The 18263-nt window shown below is 50.3% G+C and overlaps 5 protein-coding genes across 5 annotated transcripts; all 5 read right to left on the minus strand.

Moving 5' to 3' along the window:
- Window positions 1–7005: 7005 nt before the first annotated feature.
- CC77DRAFT_1097409 (hypothetical protein) lies at window positions 7006–7633 on the minus strand (the record flags this gene model as incomplete). Its single annotated transcript, XM_018529892.1, has 3 exons — window positions 7006–7071; window positions 7125–7355; window positions 7415–7633. The coding sequence occupies 3 exons, from the start codon at window positions 7631–7633 to the stop codon at window positions 7006–7008; spliced, it is 516 nt and encodes a 171-aa protein (XP_018382997.1).
- Window positions 7634–10735: 3102 nt separating this feature from the next.
- On the minus strand, window positions 10736–12609 carry CC77DRAFT_1033470 (alpha-amylase; the record flags this gene model as incomplete). The annotated part of the gene is made up of 3 exons (XM_018526801.1): window positions 10736–12133; window positions 12186–12295; window positions 12348–12609. 3 exons carry the CDS (start codon window positions 12607–12609, stop codon window positions 10736–10738), a joined length of 1770 nt encoding a protein of 589 aa, XP_018382998.1.
- A 1158-nt stretch (window positions 12610–13767) lies between these two features.
- CC77DRAFT_263688 (hypothetical protein) lies at window positions 13768–14825 on the minus strand. Its single transcript, XM_018530910.1, has one exon. It carries the CDS (start codon window positions 14717–14719, stop codon window positions 13886–13888), a length of 834 nt encoding a protein of 277 aa, XP_018382999.1. The 5' UTR covers window positions 14720–14825; the 3' UTR covers window positions 13768–13885.
- A 994-nt stretch (window positions 14826–15819) lies between these two features.
- Window positions 15820–16842, minus strand: CC77DRAFT_1052548 (hypothetical protein). The gene is made up of 2 exons (XM_018527703.1): window positions 16707–16842; window positions 15820–16647 (listed from the first exon to the last, which is right to left on the minus strand). Exons 1-2 carry the CDS (start codon window positions 16716–16718, stop codon window positions 15880–15882), a joined length of 780 nt encoding a protein of 259 aa, XP_018383000.1. The 5' UTR covers window positions 16719–16842; the 3' UTR covers window positions 15820–15879.
- Window positions 16843–16997: 155 nt separating this feature from the next.
- Window positions 16998–18239, minus strand: CC77DRAFT_263760 (hypothetical protein). Its single transcript, XM_018530911.1, has 3 exons — window positions 17957–18239; window positions 17873–17912; window positions 16998–17825 (listed from the first exon to the last, which is right to left on the minus strand). Exons 1-3 carry the CDS (start codon window positions 18113–18115, stop codon window positions 17278–17280), a joined length of 747 nt encoding a protein of 248 aa, XP_018383001.1. The 5' UTR covers window positions 18116–18239; the 3' UTR covers window positions 16998–17277.
- Between the last annotated feature and the right edge of the window lie 24 nt (window positions 18240–18263).

An 18263-nucleotide genomic window follows, 5' to 3' on the forward strand; every position in this document is an offset into this window, starting at 1 on the left:
CACATGTGGATACAGACCGGTCGGCCGATCAGATAGCGCATGTCATCTTGAACATGGCCCCTTGCTCCGTTGCTGGCGGAGCGGAATGAGAGTGCTCGGGGCTGGTAGAAATATTTCACCGCGAAATCGGCCGAGTTTCTTCATTCTCGGAGGGTCACAGTCTAGAACACTGTCTACTTGTTGACCGCGCTGGGTATGTGTCGCCTTTAGGAGATACCAGGATACCAGGTCGACACAAACTTCCACGACGTATGGAAACAACGTAATTGTACAGAAGAACCCCGCGTCGTCATCCTGCACTACTACCAGCCCGTGCACAAGCCTTCTCTACATCACGATCCTGCATCTGCATCCTGCAGCCCGGTAAATCACCCGTGGGCCTACGTATCCATTTCATGACAGCCTGACTCTTATTTCTCTTAGTCAACTTATCGGCCGTAGGCGTTTTTACGAGCTCGAAACCTTGAGAAAGGGACCCTGCGTCTGACCCCTCGCAATATCACATCGGTCAGATATTTCATGTGTCGATCAGACGATTGTTGGTGTTTGGGGTAAGTTTGAGTGTGAGTGAGGCGAATGAGCAAGGGCAAGTGCAAGGGGTTTCGTGTAAGACCGAGGTAGGATGTCATTGGGAGAATAGACGAGAGGGAGGATCTACGGTGATGTATGCTATTGGATGTGAGTCTGATAATGCAGCTTGCCCTGTTCATTCAGCGACGGCGGTCCCAGCAATCTGGTAACGCTAGTTCAACGGGCGCGTAAAGGTGGTAGGCTGGGATTCATTATGTCGCCTTACAGAATAGGACAGTTGGTTTTGGGCTGCCGTTTGTTGCATGACGGGCTTTCATGTACTGCACGTTTTTCTTCTCGGTGATGCAGGACCTAGGCCTTTTGCGTGTCGTGCGTCCGCTTCTAGAACAACCAGTTTAAGCGAAAATGACATGTTTCTGGCATTAGCCTCGTGCTTTCGGACTCAGGTCGTACGTTTTGGGCTGTCTGATGTGTGGCGAGCAGGCAAGTCAGGAATGGCGCAAGTCTCTTGCCTGCAACGCGTGGCACTCCATATCCGTGTGTCGTCACCACACCACACTACACTACACTACAATGCAACTAGGCGCAAAAATCCTTCAGCCTCTTTCTGTACGTTCGCTTCCTCCGAGTCAGTCAAGTTCAGTCCCGTCCGTTCGTCCATATCCATTAGCCACCTCATGATCTTCCAGCCTTTGCGCCACAAAATCCTTCCACATTGCAAAGCGGTAAAAATTAAACATTTTTACCTGTTTTGAGCCGGATCGCCTGACTTCCGGAATCCTTTCACAAACCTACGACATCCTGAACTGCTGCTTTGGGTAGTAGCGTATTGCCTGATTTGGGATGTATGCGATGAAGGGTTAGTAATACTGGTCTGTGGAGAGCTGGACTTTGTATGCATCGGTGGCACCGTATGGAACGATTCTCCTCTGATGGGACTGACTGCAGATGGCGCAAGTGAACTGTTCATGATGGATTTTGGCATGGTTGGTGTTGAAGCAGCGCCGAGATGGGTGGTTCAGCTCTCTCGGTCCACACCTTCTCTCTCCATTGGGTCTTAGCATGACAACGACTCGTTCGGCAGTTGCTCGCGACGAATGACCTTGACGCCGCCGGCGTTGTTCTGGCCTTGTCGATACCGGACTCCGTCACAACGTTATCCTAAACGATACCGCGGACTGGGCCGCCCCATTCCCATCGTGGCGACTTGATCGTCCTTACCCGTCCGAAGCAAAACCAGGAAAACTCACGGCACAGAGCCGAGATAACGGCTATAGTAACATTTTGATTGGGGTATATTGTTGCCGAGAAGAAACGTCGCCGAGGTAGTTTCGCTTCAGGCAGTCATTGAGGCTGGGCTATAATGGGTATGGACATGGATAAGCGATGATGATCGTTTTCCTTGAGCGTATCGCAGAGCGGAAGGCTGCGGGGGTAAGAGTCTTGGGCGGCAACGTTGAGGCTATCAGCTGTTGATTTTGGGTCACATGCGACTCGAGAATTGCGAGTGGTGGATAAAGGTCTAGTTGACATGATACTTCCATGAAGACTATATATGTTACCACGATGTACGATCCCTAATTAGGTGGAAACGAGATGAAATGATCATCAAGGGACTGAAGCGATGACTTGGAGGACAGGATTGTTATGCCTAACTTTCAGAGCCCTACGCCAGCTGCGATCGACCTGTCGCTTTGGCTTTGACCGAGTACTTCAGATGGTTGTTGAGACGCTTGACAACCTTAGTTTGCTAGATTTGTGTAAAGTAGCTGTATCTTTACTGAATTACAATAGGATCTCAACTCTACAGAGACTGCGCAACAGAGGATTGCAATGGGAAGGAAACTAACAAGGCTCGATATGCTCATATTCCATCGCGTTGCCAATACTGTATATTGTTTCCTGTTGTTCTGCTGCTCACTGAGACAAAATTACGAATACAACCACAACACTAGTAGCCCTGCTATCGGATAGTAGTATCTTTAGCATTCAGTTGCTCCCTCGATGTTATGTATGTCTGCATAACTCTTACACGATACCTTCTTCATGAGTCATCTTTTGTCTTTCTCATCCTGATCCATTTACTGTTCCCTGACTACACGCACCGTCATCTACTCCACCTCTTCCACCAGTAAATTTCTGCACTCTTCCACAAAGCGCAAACGCAAAGCTACGAGCTACCAACACTACGTGATCTCCTGCCATTCTTTCGATGACACTTTCTCAAGAGGACGCAGCGAACCAATATTCTATTCTCGTCAACCTCAACATCTATTCCTCACTTCTCGTAAGCAGCGTATTTCCACGTGAGGTGAGTCGGTCGTAGAGTCTATAGGGTCTCGGTAGTATTAGGAGGATTCAATTGATACATACTAACCCATTGGATACCTTCCGGGTCCACTGTGATATGTTAGTAGCTACTCAGTAGTCCTGCGAAGGTTGTCTGGGTACAGCGTTCCCAACGTAACGTAGTACGGCGGGGTACGGTACGTTGATACGACGTACGTAAGCCGTACGTAGGAGACCCCTCATTGGTCCGTATCGTATCCGTAGGGGGTGAAGTTTTGGGAGCCGTAGTACGGCGTACGGCCCGGAGTTATCGGGTTTTGGCTGGGGATCGCTGTGAAGCCGAAAAAACAGCGTAGGAGTCCTATACAGCTGATTTCTTAGTGTTGCGATTGCTGTAGGCGTACCTGTATCCAAAAAGAAGCAAAAAGAGAGGTTTGTAACCTAATTCGAACAAAAAAAAAACACTACAGTGGTTCCAACTACACCCGAGAGAGGCTTATGAAGGAAGCCGGGACAAGTCCCTATTGGTAACCGCACTACGCTATTGTGGGTGTAGTTAACGGAGACGGCAAAGTCTCTATTCACAACAGCGTGTATATATACCTGCGCTACGGGGGTCCTTGTATGTTGCATGATGAGATATAGCTGGTTTACGCGGTATAGAACCTTGCCTTTGGCGTACGGCAGGTCCTCGATGAGGAAGTACAGCTATCGTGAGGTCTATCTAGCTTTCCGTGGTGTTGTGGGTTGACTGTAGCCCATTTAGCGGCTCCTCATCGCTCATCGTTGAGATATCGCGCAACAGAGGCAACAACAACACCACGGAAAGCTGGATAGACCTCACAATAGCTGTACAGGGTGTATCGGCTCACGGATGGAAGCTGGAAACCTCGTGGGTATCGTGGGTATTGTGAGAAGTTTTGTTTTGGTGACTGAGTATTGCGGTGGCTGGGAGGTGGCTGGGATGATGGGCTTGTTGATATAGAGACTTCTCGCCAGCTGTATATCGTCAGTATCATCAATTGAATATGTCTCAATCTCAACTCAGAAGCTGGGTACGGGGTACTCCTTCAACGCCGTCAGTCAACTCCTCCGCGTCAAACTATCCTGTATACCACCATGCTGCCTCTCGCCGTACAGCACCATCAGAATCGCCATCTCAATTACCTCCAGTAACCCCTACGCCGTTGGGTATATCCTCACAGGTTTCTGAGCTGAGTTTTGACGACAACGAGCCTGCGTTTGATGTTGATTTCAGCCACGTATACAAGCTTGGGCAACGCTTAGATCCACAGAGCTTATCATACGCGGTAAAAAATAAAAGTCAACTCCTTGGCAAACGTACTGTATCCCGAATATGGCGTTATGGGGTACATCTCACGTACAAGGAAATAGACGGGAAGATAAAGCAGTACTGGCTTTGTAAGCGCTGCCACAATGAGCAATTAAAGGACCAAATCAAGACTGTTGACGGCTACAATCATATCATCAACCATATGAAGAAGGTCCACCGGATTGACGTCAATACAGGCCTTCTGCCTGAGGTTGTACAGGAAGATCTAAGATGGAGCTCCCCGTTTGACGCTGCGAGGGTTGCTGGTTCGAATCGACTTGTATCGCATACGCCGTGGCAAGAGGAGCAACTCCAAGCCGCTCTTATTGACTGGGTAATACTAAAAGATATTAGCTTTCTAGTTGCAACCTCACCTGAGCTACGAGGGTTGCTTACATGGAATCGAAGCGATCTCTTGAAGGCGCTGCCTACGTCAACCGCTACGATCGCTGAATACACGAGAGTAACCCTGGAGGAGCGGAGAGAGGAGATCAAGAAGCTCGTAACGACAGCGCGAAGCAAAATAAGTATAAGCGTCGACGTGTGGACGTCGAGTAACCACCTAAGCTTCCTTGGTGTTGTGGGTCATTTTGCGGGTGAGTCCTTGTCGATAGCTGTATTTTGACAACAGCTAACAACTTCAGACGCTCAATATCAACAGCGTGATATACTTCTCGCGTTTCGCAACCTCTACGGCGATCATACAGGCGCTGCGCAAGCTGCTGTTATCCTCCAAGTCCTCGATAGCTTCGAAATAGCACCACAACTCCACTGCTTCGTCGGCGATAACGCCACCAATAACGACAACGAGCTTATCCAAGGCCTCAACGAACACGACGATATTAAGCTTACGTCAAACAACCGCATACGCTGTGCTGGGCATATTATAAACCTCGTCGTTAAGGCGACGTTGTACGGCAAAGGCGTAAGCCGGTTTGAAGCCAAGCTCGTAGAGGCGTCCCCAGCTCAACAATATGAGCTCTTTCGATCCCATGGGGTTGTCGGTAAGCTACACAACTTCGTCAACGCTGTTTGCGCCTCTCACAAACGTCGTGAGTTGTTTCTATCGCTCCAGAAAGAACCACGCGACGACGACGACCTGTACACGTACAACACGCTTCAATCACGTCAAGATGGAGGCGTCCGCTGGCACTCAGTATACTACATGCTCCTCCGTTGCCTGGAGCTTCGTAACCCGATTACGCGCTTTATGACCAGACTACAACAACAACCTTCGCAAGGGCAAGACAAGGACTATAACCCACTTAAAGACGAGATTACTAGCGAGGAGTGGGAGGGCGTACAACAGCTTGTCGACTTTCTACAAGCGCCTGTTGAGATGACGAAGCGCTTAGAGGGTAACAACAGCGCGTCCGGCTTTGGGTCGTTGTGGCAAACCTTGACAAACTTGCAAGCTTTGTGGACTCTCTACAGCTCCACCAAAGCTGGGTTCGAAAACGATAGCAACAACAGCGACTACTTTGTAGCTGCTGTAAAACACGGCCTCGAGAAGCTTATTTCGTACTTTGAAAAGCTAATTATACAACCCCAAATTAGCTATTACGTCGTCGCAACTGCTCTCCATCCCGCCCTACGCCTTGCCTGGTTTCAAACCCACTGGAAGCAGTACGCTGATTGGGTAAAGCGCGCAAAGGAGTCTATAATCAAGGTTTTTAAGCTCTATATGGCGGCAGAGGTAGACGACGACGATACAGCGTTGCCGCTGCCGCGTCGCAAGGTACCTGGCGGCAGCACTGACCTCTACAGCCAAACAATGGCTGTTGATCTCATGTTTCTCACCGGCTCAAAGTCTCACAAGCGTCAAAAGCGTGCAAGCCAGCTGGAGGAGTACTTTGACGACCTCCGTGAGGACCTCACGAACGCCAGCGATCAACAACTCGCTCTCCTCCACGATCCTTGGCGCTGGTGGCTTGAAATCGGACGCCAGAAGTACCCGATAGTCTTCAAGATAGCCACCGACTACCTCTCTGTCCCTGCTACCAGCTGTGAGTGTGAGCGTATCTTCTCAACCGCCAAACGGACGATTACAAGCGATCGCAACCGCCTCAGCGCGGCCACGATAGAGGCTCTACAACTTCAGAAGAACTGGTTACGTCACAGCGTCGTCAAAAGCGAGGTTTTGAAGCTACAACAACACGTACAACGCTGGGATAGCAAGCAAGGCAGCAGCTACAAATCCGGCAACAGCGAGGTCGCTGGCAGCAGCAGCAATATACCCAGCAACAGCAGCTACCTGGGCGACAACGCTGGCTGAGATCTCTATCCTCAACACCACGATACAGCTTCTCGAGCGCCTACAGCAGCTTCAATTTACAAAACAAGCTTAGCAGTTGCCTAATTAGGCAATTATACGATCCGTATGTGGTCCGAGCGACCGTACTACGGTTACGGTTCGTACTTAGAGCTTTTTTTGGACCTCCCGTACGTACAACACCAGAAATCGACCCGTACGTGCCCCAAGATAGCTTCAAACGTACCGTATTACGGTACGTTGGGAACGCTGTCTGGGTAGGCCATAAGCCAAACTTTCCAGCTAATACATAATGACAATTTCACATGTCAGGAGACAATCACCGCTGCATGTCATCCTTTTCTTTAGTGCTTAACTACTCGTTCTCTTAACAGATGATAAGATCCCTATAGCGGGTAATTCACCAAGTTTTTAGCAATCTGTGATCCAGAAAAGCAAGAGTGTATTGAAATTAGGTACAGTGAGTCGCAAATTGCGAAATACAGTATAACAGAGATAGGAGCGATGTGAAGGTCACTTGTCGTCTCAGTAACCCCCAAGATTACTTAGAAAGATGGCTCCATGTTTCAGATAACCATCTCTACTGGCAGTAAAGGTCGGAGGTCTTGCTGTCGAAGGGGCATGAATCAGGAGCCATGACAGCGAGCTGGGTCGAGTTAGCGGATTGCTATGATCGGGAAGCTTGTAACAGTGACTCACGTTGATGTAACCACCGTCACCCTCAGAGTTGAAGTGGTTGTCAGGGCCCCACATGAAGAAGCAGTCATAGTCGGTGTTGAGGACACCAGACTTCAAGCGGACAGAGGTGAGCTCGCGCATCTGGTTAGGCTTGGAGACCTTGTAGCCCATGTTGTAGCAGACAGCGGCCTCGTTGGGCTTAGCGCGCCTGGACATCTCGGCGGTGGTAGCCTTGGTGAAAGCCTCACGAGCCTGAGAAGCGACAAAGTTAGCTGGGAATCTGGGTATGGTGGATAGGGAGTGCAGCTTACAGCAGTCCAATCGGCAACGTTCTTGATGGTGTTGAGAGCCTCAGTTGCGGAAACACCGACAACGGCAGAGGCAGCACCACCAATGATGGCGATGGTAAGAGGGTCAAGACGCTTGTTCAGGGATCTCTCCTCAACTGTGCCGTTGTGAGGGTGGATAGGGGCAGTAGGGACAGCAACGGCGGCGCCGGCGAGGAGAGCGGTGACGAGAGTGAACTTCATTTTGAATGAGTGATGTAGCGAGTGAATCGGCTAGTAAATGAGGGAGTGTTGCGGTAGTGGAAAGGACTGAAGGCTTGAATGCTGTGATGATGAGTACTAGAGAGTACTTCCCCGTGTCTTATATACCCATCGTCTTGCGCCGATCGCGAACACATGTAGCAAAGATGAGTTATTCGGTCAAACTCTCGTTGTGATGTTGGTAAAGCCTTCAACCCTGAATCCGCCATGTGGGCTGTTTCCATGAGGCTCTTGGCTCTAAGCTTAGAGTCGTGAGGCTGATCGGCTTGGCCAGGGAGATTACCGATATGTCTTGCAGATATGTCGCAAACACCTGGTATCCGGTAAGACGTCAGGCTTTTTAAAGTTCGGTTTGATCTTATGTTTCCAGCACTTCTCACCAGCAAATGTCAACCATATACCTACTGCAACGCACTTTCACTGCGATCAGATGCTTGCGGTAGGCGTTTGCTGCGATTTGGATCGCATTTGGTTTCAATATTCATCGCATAGAAACGCGACGTCATCACATCCCAGGTACCCCAGAATCCAAGATAGTGGTTATGCGGTTAACTTACTCGAGTAGGCCGTGTGTCGTGGTTTACCCTTGGCGTCAGCATACTGTACCCGGGGACGCGCCGAATACCCGCTACTAACCACAACGAGGTGAGATCGACACCGAGAATTAAGCCGTATGGCCATTTCGGTGATTCTCATATAAAAAACGTATTCTTTCTGGCGCAATCTGCTGACATACGCTAGGGTCTGTACCGATTCAAACCGATCGAACAGCCTCAAAACAGTTGCAATGGTTGCTTGGCACAGTACGCAGGTACGTACCACGTGCGTACGTGCGGTTATCACAATCATAGCAAGCACACTGGCTATCCCTAATGACTACTGTGATCGTCCGTTCTACTGCTGGCTAATCATGTTAGTGCTATCACCTCGAGGCAGTTCTGTGATTCTACATTCTCAAAGACCAATGTGGTTAGCAATGTCAACGTGTATCGCCTCTATCTCGATGTCTAGTATGAGATTCTCCACCACGCCCCTGAGCTTACGGCACGTTAGTATCGCTCGGTCTCGGGAACGATTCGTTGTAACTTGAGTAGAGAGAAACGCATCTGAGGAAGATTTGTCGCATCGACGCTTATGGCACCCATGGGCCGCTGCTAGAGCCTGCTCTTCGCGGAATGTTTTCTTTTGGGGTCGCAAGGCTTTGAATGTTGTTGTATGTAGAAGCTGTATATCGGGGGGAACGTATCTACCATGGATACGGGTTGGTGGGGTGAAGCGGGCCGGGGAGAAACAACGAGCGATCGTCATGAAGTGTGGATCAGTCAATAGCTAGGAAGTTAGACACAAAACCGAAAAACATGGAAGGTTAGTAGAGACATCAACAATACTCTCGCCCACCCCTAACAACGCTCTCTCCGCATATTCTCGAACATCTTTACCAATTTCTGTGCCTCCACTTCGTCGCAAATCTTGCCTGCTTCGAGCTTCTGCGAGAACTCTATGTGCTGTGCCACGTCAACGTTAGTAGCAAGGATATCGGTACCTTCAGCGAAGTCTTGCCACTGCTTTGAAGTAACACCCCGAAGATTTCTTAGACTCTGTCCAAGAAGAAGCTTCACTCGGTCGAACTGCGCAATGGAATGCTTCCCATCATTGATTGGAGCGTTATTCTTCGCTGCTTCGATTTCGTACTCGGCGTCTTCATGCCACTTTTTGAAGAGCTTAACGAGGAAGCGATCATCATATTGTGGCTTGAGTGGTGGGTTCATAGGTGTTTCTCGTATGGACGTCAAGCGTGAAGTGTGCCGGCTCGTTGATTGTAATGGGAGTATTGCAAGTCCTGATGTCAGTATTGTCTCCGCCGACTCTTCATCTTATTTTCTGCCATGCTCAGCAAGCGCGACGAAGTCTAGATACGGCACTCCTTCAACCCATTCCTCACGTGGGAAGGGCTTCTCGTAGAAAGCGTCTCGTGCGGGAAATCTAGTTGTCCCACGCTCTCAAGCCACTTAGCTCGCGGCCAACGCCTTTCATGCCGCTTCGCTCGTGCATTGAGGTCCATAAACGGGATGTATTTCGGCCACTTTGCCCGTGGCCCAAGCTCTTCTTGGTGATCCTTGAGCGCCGTGGAGTTCCAAGTACGGAACGGACGGCAGCCAGCGCGCTCTTGGCCAGCTTTTCTCTTGGTAGACTGCCAGAGCTGTTATGTTCAAGTAAGGCACTTCTGTTAGCCAGCTTTCCATGGTGTAAGCCTTGTGGTAGATATCTTCCAGCTTTCCAGGACAGCCTCTGAAAGCCGATCCAATCTGCTGGTGTGACTGAACTCGAGTTGGCGACGTATCGGCCCATGAGAGCACAAGACTGTTTTTTGAGTCAAGCAACGCCAATTCTGAAAGCGCGCACTTTGCGCCGCATCCTAAGAGCCTTGATGTCGTGTGCGCGCCGTGCCTTGCGCTTCGCCATTATGATCTTCATGTAGTGAACGCGCTTCCTGTACTGTTGTAGTCTAGTAGGCCAGCGCGAGACAACGCTATTGAGCCGGTATTGAAGGCGTAGACGCTCGAAGCTGACACGATTTCATCACGTATAGTGCTCGAACCCGCAGCCTTAGTAAAGTCAGTGTCATCGAAAATAAATAGAAGCGCCATTACCGACCATGTTTGGATGCTTGGCTATATAGATAGCGAGCCGAGATAGCCGACTAGGTGGCCGAAGATGGAACGAGAGCTGAAGTGTCAGTGAAGTGACCATATTACCTTCAGGCTGCCACGCCTTCGACATTGGTATCATCTGTGTCATAGTTATCGCGAACCCCTTAAACATGTCTACTTTGCTGTACGTAGTACAGTACTGTTTCCATCTATAATCGTCGTAGCAAAGAAGCTTTTGTATTATATGTCATGTTAAGACCCAGGTCGGATTCCAAAACGACGTCATATGTCAAGCGTATGAGTGATACCATACGAGAAAAGAAAGGGGATAATGCTGATCGCGTGAACAAATTCAATTACCTAGTGTATTTCTGTTACTAGGCTTATCAAAGCTTCAGTGCTATATGGAGTAGCCATATAGGTGGTGGCACAACTACTGCCATGAGCTGCTCAGACTGGCACTCGCCTGGCATTTGGGCACAGTGTAGCTCCTGTTAGGATCACTCTCCCATGTGATCGTTCCACTGCTGCTGATCTTCACAAATTTGTATTGGATGGCTGAACCTGCTGCCAATGGCACGGTGATCGTCCAGACCGGGTTGCTAGTGGTGTAGCTGCTTGCGGAGAGAGTAAGGCCGCTGGCAGGTGTCCAGTTACCCAGCTGCGCAGTGTTACCGGTGATCTTGATAGTGTCGCCAGGAACAGTGGTGATGCGGTGGGTGAAAGAAACCGAAACAGCTGTTGGGCATGCAGTTGATGTTCCAGTAGCAGTGGCAGTCTTGGTGGTAAGAGTGGTTCCAGTGGTGGGCGTAGCAGCGCCAGCAACAAGAACGATGGGTTCGCCATTGCTGACTGTCACACAGATCTTACCGCTGCCGTCGGCAGTAACAGCAGCGCCGTTTCCGTAGACGTTGCTCCATTTTCCGTTAGCCTTCTGGGTGTTGAAGCAATGTTGCTGGTTGGAACTGCTTCCAGCGTTTGTGGTGAGAACGATAAGGTTGCCACCTGCGCGGCTCCAGGCGTAGGCGTTGTCCGCTACATACAAGTGGGTGTGATCGTTACCGGCAAGACCTCCTGCAGACTTCCTTGCAGCAGTCAGCTTCTTGATGGCCTGGTAGAGATTCGCGTTAGTGTTGAAGCCGCTTCGCCAGAGGTCTTCTCGGTTGGCTGGGTCGTCACCACCGGCATAGCCTTGTTCGGTACCATAGTAGAGGATGGGAATTCCTCGCGCGAGGATGACGTAAGCAAGGGCGTTCTTGAGCAGAGTCTGGTCGTTCTTTACGTTCAACCAACGCTTGTTGTCGTGATTGTCGAGGAAGGTGCCGAGAGCGGATGGGTCAGGGAAAGTGTTGCTGACGGTGTTCATCATGTCTACAAGCGCCTGAGCGGAACCGGTCTGTTGGTAGAAGTTGTTCATGGGGTAGTAGGTCGCGTAGTTCAGAAGACCGGGCATAAGCTTGGCGTACTCAGCAAGGTAAGTCGGGTTGCCATCGAACACTTCGCCGATGCTGTACACGCCAGTTGCAGCAGAGAAGCCAGGCCAGAAGTCTTTCTCAACGTGCTTGACGGTGTCGATTCGAACGCCATCGAAGCTGTATTCCTTGACAAGCCAAGAAACCCAAGTGTTCAACAGGCTGCGGATCTCCGTGGACTGAGTGTTGATGTCCGGGAGACCGGCAATTTGGCACTGCTCGATACTGCCCTGGTTGCTGTAGTTGATATCGCAGGCGGAGTGGTATGAGGATTGCTGGTTTAGTGGCGAAGGCTTGTTGTTGGTGATCGCACCTGGGCCCATGTGGTTGGCCACAACATCGACCATGACATAGATGCCCTGTAATGGATGAGTATACTTGTAGTATGGGTGTCATCTGGATTTGCCATACCTTAGCATGAGCAGTGCTGACCAAGCTCTTCAAGTCGGCAGCAGAACCGTAGTTTGAGTTGATCGAGTAGAGATCCTCAGCCCAGTAGCCATGGTATCCAGCAGCCTTGTCTGGGCGTTTGTTAGTACGAATTCTCTGTAGATGTTGACGGGGAAAACGTGCTTGCAACGACCGGGGTGATCCAGATGGCATCGAATCCTAGCCCTTTGATGTAGTCGAGTTTAGACTCGAGACCCTTGAAGGTTCCGCCGCAGTAGTTGCCAAGATTGCTGCATGCTCCGCCGCCAGTATCGCTACTGCTGCGAGCGATGCGGTCGGTGAGAACGAAGTAGATGCTGCGAGACTTCCAGGCGCTCGTGTCGGCAGCTGCGACAAGAGAGGTGAAGTAGAAGAGAGCAGTTGTGATGAGTTTGAAGAACAACATCTTGACCGACTCGATGCTTTTGCAAGCGGAGTGCTGAAGTCGTCAGGCTGTGATGTTTTCGTTCTGGATGAGGCCGGCCACTGGATTTATAGACGTGCCACGAGTGGGTATCACAAGGCCATACGCAGTCCCTCCGCTTACCCCACAATGTTTTGTAGACTCCGAATCGCGCTTGCCGGACGTTGCGGGTGACTTCAGCGCCTGTTCGCGATGGTCGCGGATACTAAGAAATCGAAGCGTAGACGAAGAACGATGGTGTCGCGTCGGTCCGTCATGAACCCACTGAAAAAAGTGTAACTAGATGATCATCTTACAGTTGGCGATCTCTCGGGCCGAGTTGGAGGCGTCAAGTGTACCTCGTGGACGTCTGAAACATATCGGTGGATACAAGAGAACGGTCAGAGACCCGGATCAGGAAGCTGCGGAGTGTTTAGCCATTGGGTTTGCCGTCTAGGCTGTAGTATTGGCGGAAGCACGCGTCGCGCTGTTTTCGCGTTTTGGCCCTAGGGTGAACTAGAGGCTAGGAAACTTCAGGGGAAATGAAGGAGGTTGCAGGGTTGAAATGATGATGCCAACGTAAGCGAGGTGATGTGCCTCGGGCCCCGGGCGTTAGCGTCATCATCACGATGGCGGAGCCCCGCATTCCGGTACTTAGCAACGTGCAAGTCAATTTAAGGTGCGGGCCGGATGCGTTTTGAGGTCTGATGACCGTCTTCTATACCCGCCAGCACGGCCTGAACTTGCTGACACGCATTCATGCCGACAGCGAACCAATGAACGTTGAAGAGTTTTTCCGACCACGACCAAGTTGGCAAGTCGCCGAAGAACGCTAGATGCTTCTATTAGAGCATGCACAGAAGGCGGATGGTGTCCGGTATCTAGCTCATATACCCAGTCGACGAGGCCTGGGTTTGAGGATTTCCACGAATCCACGTGTTTACGGAGATTTCAAAAAACCTGGAGCCGGACTTAGCAACGGATGACAGGGCGAAAAAACCTGGAGTGCAGGTCTTGGAGGGCGGTAGCCATGTCAAGAACATATCACAGCCCTTTCAAGGCACCGCTTGATCAACGAGCCGACATCGATCCAATCAAAGCTAAACGTGTTACACAGGCATACGGAAAATTCAAGATCGCAGGCAAAGAACAAAACTCTCGTCTTGTGTTAGTATCTCCAGCGTTGCTCCTAGATCATTCGCATCTTCCGATCTATTGCTGTCTCAAGGTAGTCGACACTGTACTACCGAGAAAGCTAGATCCGTTCAAACCACCATATTCACAATCTCTTTACCTTCTCCAACAATCTCTCCATCCTCACATCCAGCTCCTTGACTACATCCCATGGCCTTAGTCCTCGCCCTACACCCACGCCCATAACCTGCGAATATACACTCGCCCAAGCCGGATACTTCTCTCTCGGGTTTCTCGGCATGCATTCGTCCCTCCATTTCCGTTCTTCTCTCACCAATAGATCAATCCGCGCTAGCAACAGATGAATTTCTCGTAACGTGGGAACGCTAGCTGCGCGGCCGATAGTATGATGTTCTGAAGGGGGCAACAAGCCTTCAGCAGCTTTCCATCGCGCTTCAGCTGCGAGGGCTAACTGGTCGAGGTCTGAAGCGCGTACAGTGAGTGAGTGGAGAAGGTCATCGTGTTCAGCCCAAGCGATATCGTCGTGAGGGGTGGTTGGTGGAAGGCTGAGCGGGTGATTGGTTAAGCCTTGGGGCGCGGAGGTTGAGGACCGTGGTGTTTGTGTTGTAGGGTCTCGAGATTGTGCTGATGAACGATGCGTGAAGACTGTGGAGTAGGGCGCAAAGTCTGAGGTATGTGGTGATGCGCTAGCGGTAGAGTAAGGTGGCTGATCAGAGATACGTGCGGCTTGTGCAGATAAGCGGGAATCGTAGAATAATGGTTTTGGTGTTAGGGTTGACGTGTGTGAGGTTCGGTGTGAGGAATGAGAAGTTTGAACTGGAGATGGCGAGGCTTCCTGCGAAGAGCGGGAACTCTGACTATGTGAGCCAGCTGAGGGATGAGCAGATACTCTGGATGAAAATTTCCGAAGCATTTCGCAAGGTCGTGTTATGTATTTGTTAGGACGACTGTTACACATTGGGAATATTGTAAGAATACTGGGAGTAATGAGGTGGCGGAAGCGCGAAATTCACTGTGCTCTATCACTGATCTTAGCTGTTTACATACAAAGTGTACTTGTGAAGTGAGTGACGCGGAACTATATTGAATGTTGCCAGGAGTATCTCAACAACATGGGCGAGAGAGCTCGTATTATAATCCTCTACCGTAAAGGTATTCGTGATGTTTCACTCACGCAGTTGAACAGGATGTAGGATAGCGTATACGCTTACCTAAGATATTGAACACAAGTTGTTGATGTGGAGTTTCTTCGCAGCAGCCTAACGCAGACCATCAGTCAAGATCAATAGGAAGCCCAGACTTGTCAACAATCAAGCCAGCTTGATCGCTATCAAGCTGGCGCATCAAGCTGGCTATTCAATCAAGCCAAGCTGGAGTAGAGGTACAAATCAATCAAGCCAAACAATCAAGCTCATTGATTTCAACCCATCAAGCCAATCAAGCCAAGCTGGGGTACTCAGCTTGCTTGGCTTGATTGTTGACAAGTCTGAGGAATCCAAGGTCGCCTTTACTCTGTACACGTGGATGTAGATATCCCATCTGTGCGCAGGCGATGTTGGTCTCGATGAGAACCATCATGTTGACGATCGCCAATTCGTGTGCGCCGCGAAATGGAGCCAGCGTTGTCATTGCGATACCTCGCAACGAGCTGTCGAATTCTTCTATGTCTGGGAAGATAGGTCCGCCGAGAGAGGAGAGACCTGTTGTTCTCATATGCACGTAACATGACCCGAGCACTCGCCAAGTAGATGAAAGAGTACAGCAGCAATTGTGTCCACTAGCCAGAAACTGACTGCACGTGGAGCGTACCTGGAGCAGATCGCGTCACTCCACGCCTAATATATGTAGGATGAACGTTCACTGACAACTTTGCCTTCTTGTTTCTCTTTGAGCGACATAGGAATACTCACGAAATAATGGTAAGTACCGAAGGTCATCCGCGGAAGTTTCCGGGTGTGGCATCTGTGGGGTGCTTTCTGTCCAGCATTCACTCTGTACACGTGGAAGTAGATTTGCATTGTGCATATGCTATGCTTGGCTAAGGTACATGAGATTGAGGTCAAGACTCCATATATAGAAGGTAAATATGCCAGTGATAGTCACGCGACAATGCTGACGCTAATTGCCCGACTCCATCTGCTTCCTCCACTCCAGGACGAAGGCCCTGCCTCGGTCCATACGCGCCTTCATTCCTGGAGGCATCGGGCCAAAACAAGCGGGCCTTTGTCTGCGGCGGTTGGCATGCGTGAGCTTACGTCGCTTCGACGCCTGTTCCTCCTCTGTCGACGAATGTTCCTCCTCCTTCTTTTGTTCCTCCTCTTTCTTCTTGAGCTCGTTGCGCTCTCGCTTCTCTTCGAGTTCTTCTTTTGTAAACCGCTCCGCGTATGGGATTCTCTTGTCTTGTCCCTCTTGGCCAGTCTTCTTTAGAAAGTTCATATATTCGAAGTCATACCAAACAGAAATGCCTATCTTGCCAGTCTTACGCATGGTGGTGACGATCGAAGCTGGTATAGGGATCCTAAGGCCTTGAGCCTTGGACAACACAACCGCCATCTGCTTGGCTTCTTCAGCCGATTCCTTGTACGAGAAGTCGAAAAACTTGCGTGTGAGCTCTCGCGTGTTGAGGACGGCTGCGTTGGGAGGTGACACGGGCGTACCTGGGTTGCTCCCACCCGGTTGCGTTGGCGTCTCAGCTTTCTTTGGACTCGGCTTCGGCTTGGCCTCCGGCTCATTCTTGCGCTCCTCTTCTTCTTTTTGCTCCAGCTCTGTCTGCAGCTCGTCGCTGTATTTGATCTTGTATACCTTGACAGGGAAGTCTTCAAGCTGTTTCCCTTCCTTGTCGTGGACGGTCAACGCAATATGCATCCTTCGGTCATCGAGAGGTTCCTGGTTAAATTAGTGTTGGCTTCAGGCAGGCTGGTGGGACCAAGCGGGTTGCGTCTTACCTTGTTTGCCATCTTGGTTTCTGTGATGGATCGTGTGACGTGGCGGCTGCTGAAGCGTATGACAGCACTGTTACCTGATCTGGGTATACAATGGGATACGTGCTAAGGTGTGTGATGTAAGAAGAATGGAGTGAAGGGCAGGATGAGACGCGGTTTTGTATCGTCCTTCCAGGGTCCAGGGTGAGAGAGACGAAGTGTATCGCTATTCATGCAGAGTTGCGAGACCCACTTCCATGTGTACAAGTGAAGGTGACTTTGAGTTTTGGATTTTCATGACAGCTGCCTAGACAGTCTGCACAGTATGAAAACTCAGCCACATATTTTGTACATCTTAGACCTTCTTATTGATAGTCGCTGAGCTTCCTCGTAGATGCGCGGCTTATCATCTTCCATTCAGTGAGATTCGCAAGGTCAGCGTCGTAGTCTCGCGTACTCATGGTCTGCAATGTTCCATGTGGACTACGAGCTTGTGCACTTAGAAGTATTTGATGGTATAGTAACTATCCTCCGGCTGGCTCCGTTGGGTATCGTCCTTGAGTATGCAATAATTCCAACTTGTTCCGTCCCGCTCCTACTTCTTGTGCACCAAACACAACAGCGACGCAAAGGGATCAACACCGTTACTTTCAGTCTTGGCCTTCTTCGAATCCTTCTTCTTGGAGATGGTCGTAGCCAATGCTGGAGGCAGCTTCACAACAATCTTTTCTCTTGTCATCTCCATCTGCAGCATATGCCTCTGAGTGCTTTTGTCCACGGACTTCTTGATCTCTTCCTCTGCTTGCCCCAGGCCCTGGGCAAGATCCTCAGTATAACCGACTTTCTTTCCAATCCCAATGCCGTGCTGCGTTCCGAGTTCTTTGCCTTGCACCAGTCCCATCTTCAGTCCTTCTGCCTGCCCCTGTTCAAACCCGACTGCCAAGCCTTCCGTGATGCCGGTACTTCTGCCCTCCTTGATGCCTTGAACGTATCCATAGTCTTTTCCAGCATCAAACCCACGATCGTAGGCTTCTTTGCGAGCCTTGGGCAGTAAATCCCAAAGGGATATTGTTGCTGCGTCGGTCTGTACTGCGCATGAAGCTGTCAAGGCGGAGGTTTGGGTAGCCTGTGAGACCGAATTGGCTGTGCCAGGATTAATGAGGGGTTATAAAAGAGTTTGGTGTGCATACTGGCATTGAAAAGGCGCAGGAGCGTCTCGTAGATCGCAAGCTATCCAATTAGCGAAGGCAGATGACAAGCCAATACAAACTCGCCTGAGTCTGCTTCAGCTGCACCTCATCGAGGCTTTGGTCTTCTTCGTGAAGACCCGCGAGGAAAGTCTCAAGCGAGACACGATTGCGCTCGATCTTGTTGGCCTCGTGGACACGATCGAGCAGAACTTGTAGGCGGTCTGATGTGGGCATCATTGGCATGCTGTAAGTGTAGTGAGGTTGTTGAGAAGGCAAGAGATCGGGTTAGGTAGAAGGAGCTGTCAACAAAGCTAGGGCTTGGCGAGTATCAAACAGGTAGGCGGCATGGAGACGGCTTCACCTCTCATCGGGTATCATTATACGATAATCC

The sequence above is a fragment of the Alternaria alternata genome (genome assembly GCF_001642055.1).
Source record: "Alternaria alternata strain SRC1lrK2f unplaced genomic scaffold CC77scaffold_18, whole genome shotgun sequence".
In the NCBI taxonomy this organism is placed as follows: domain Eukaryota; kingdom Fungi; phylum Ascomycota; class Dothideomycetes; order Pleosporales; family Pleosporaceae; genus Alternaria; species Alternaria alternata.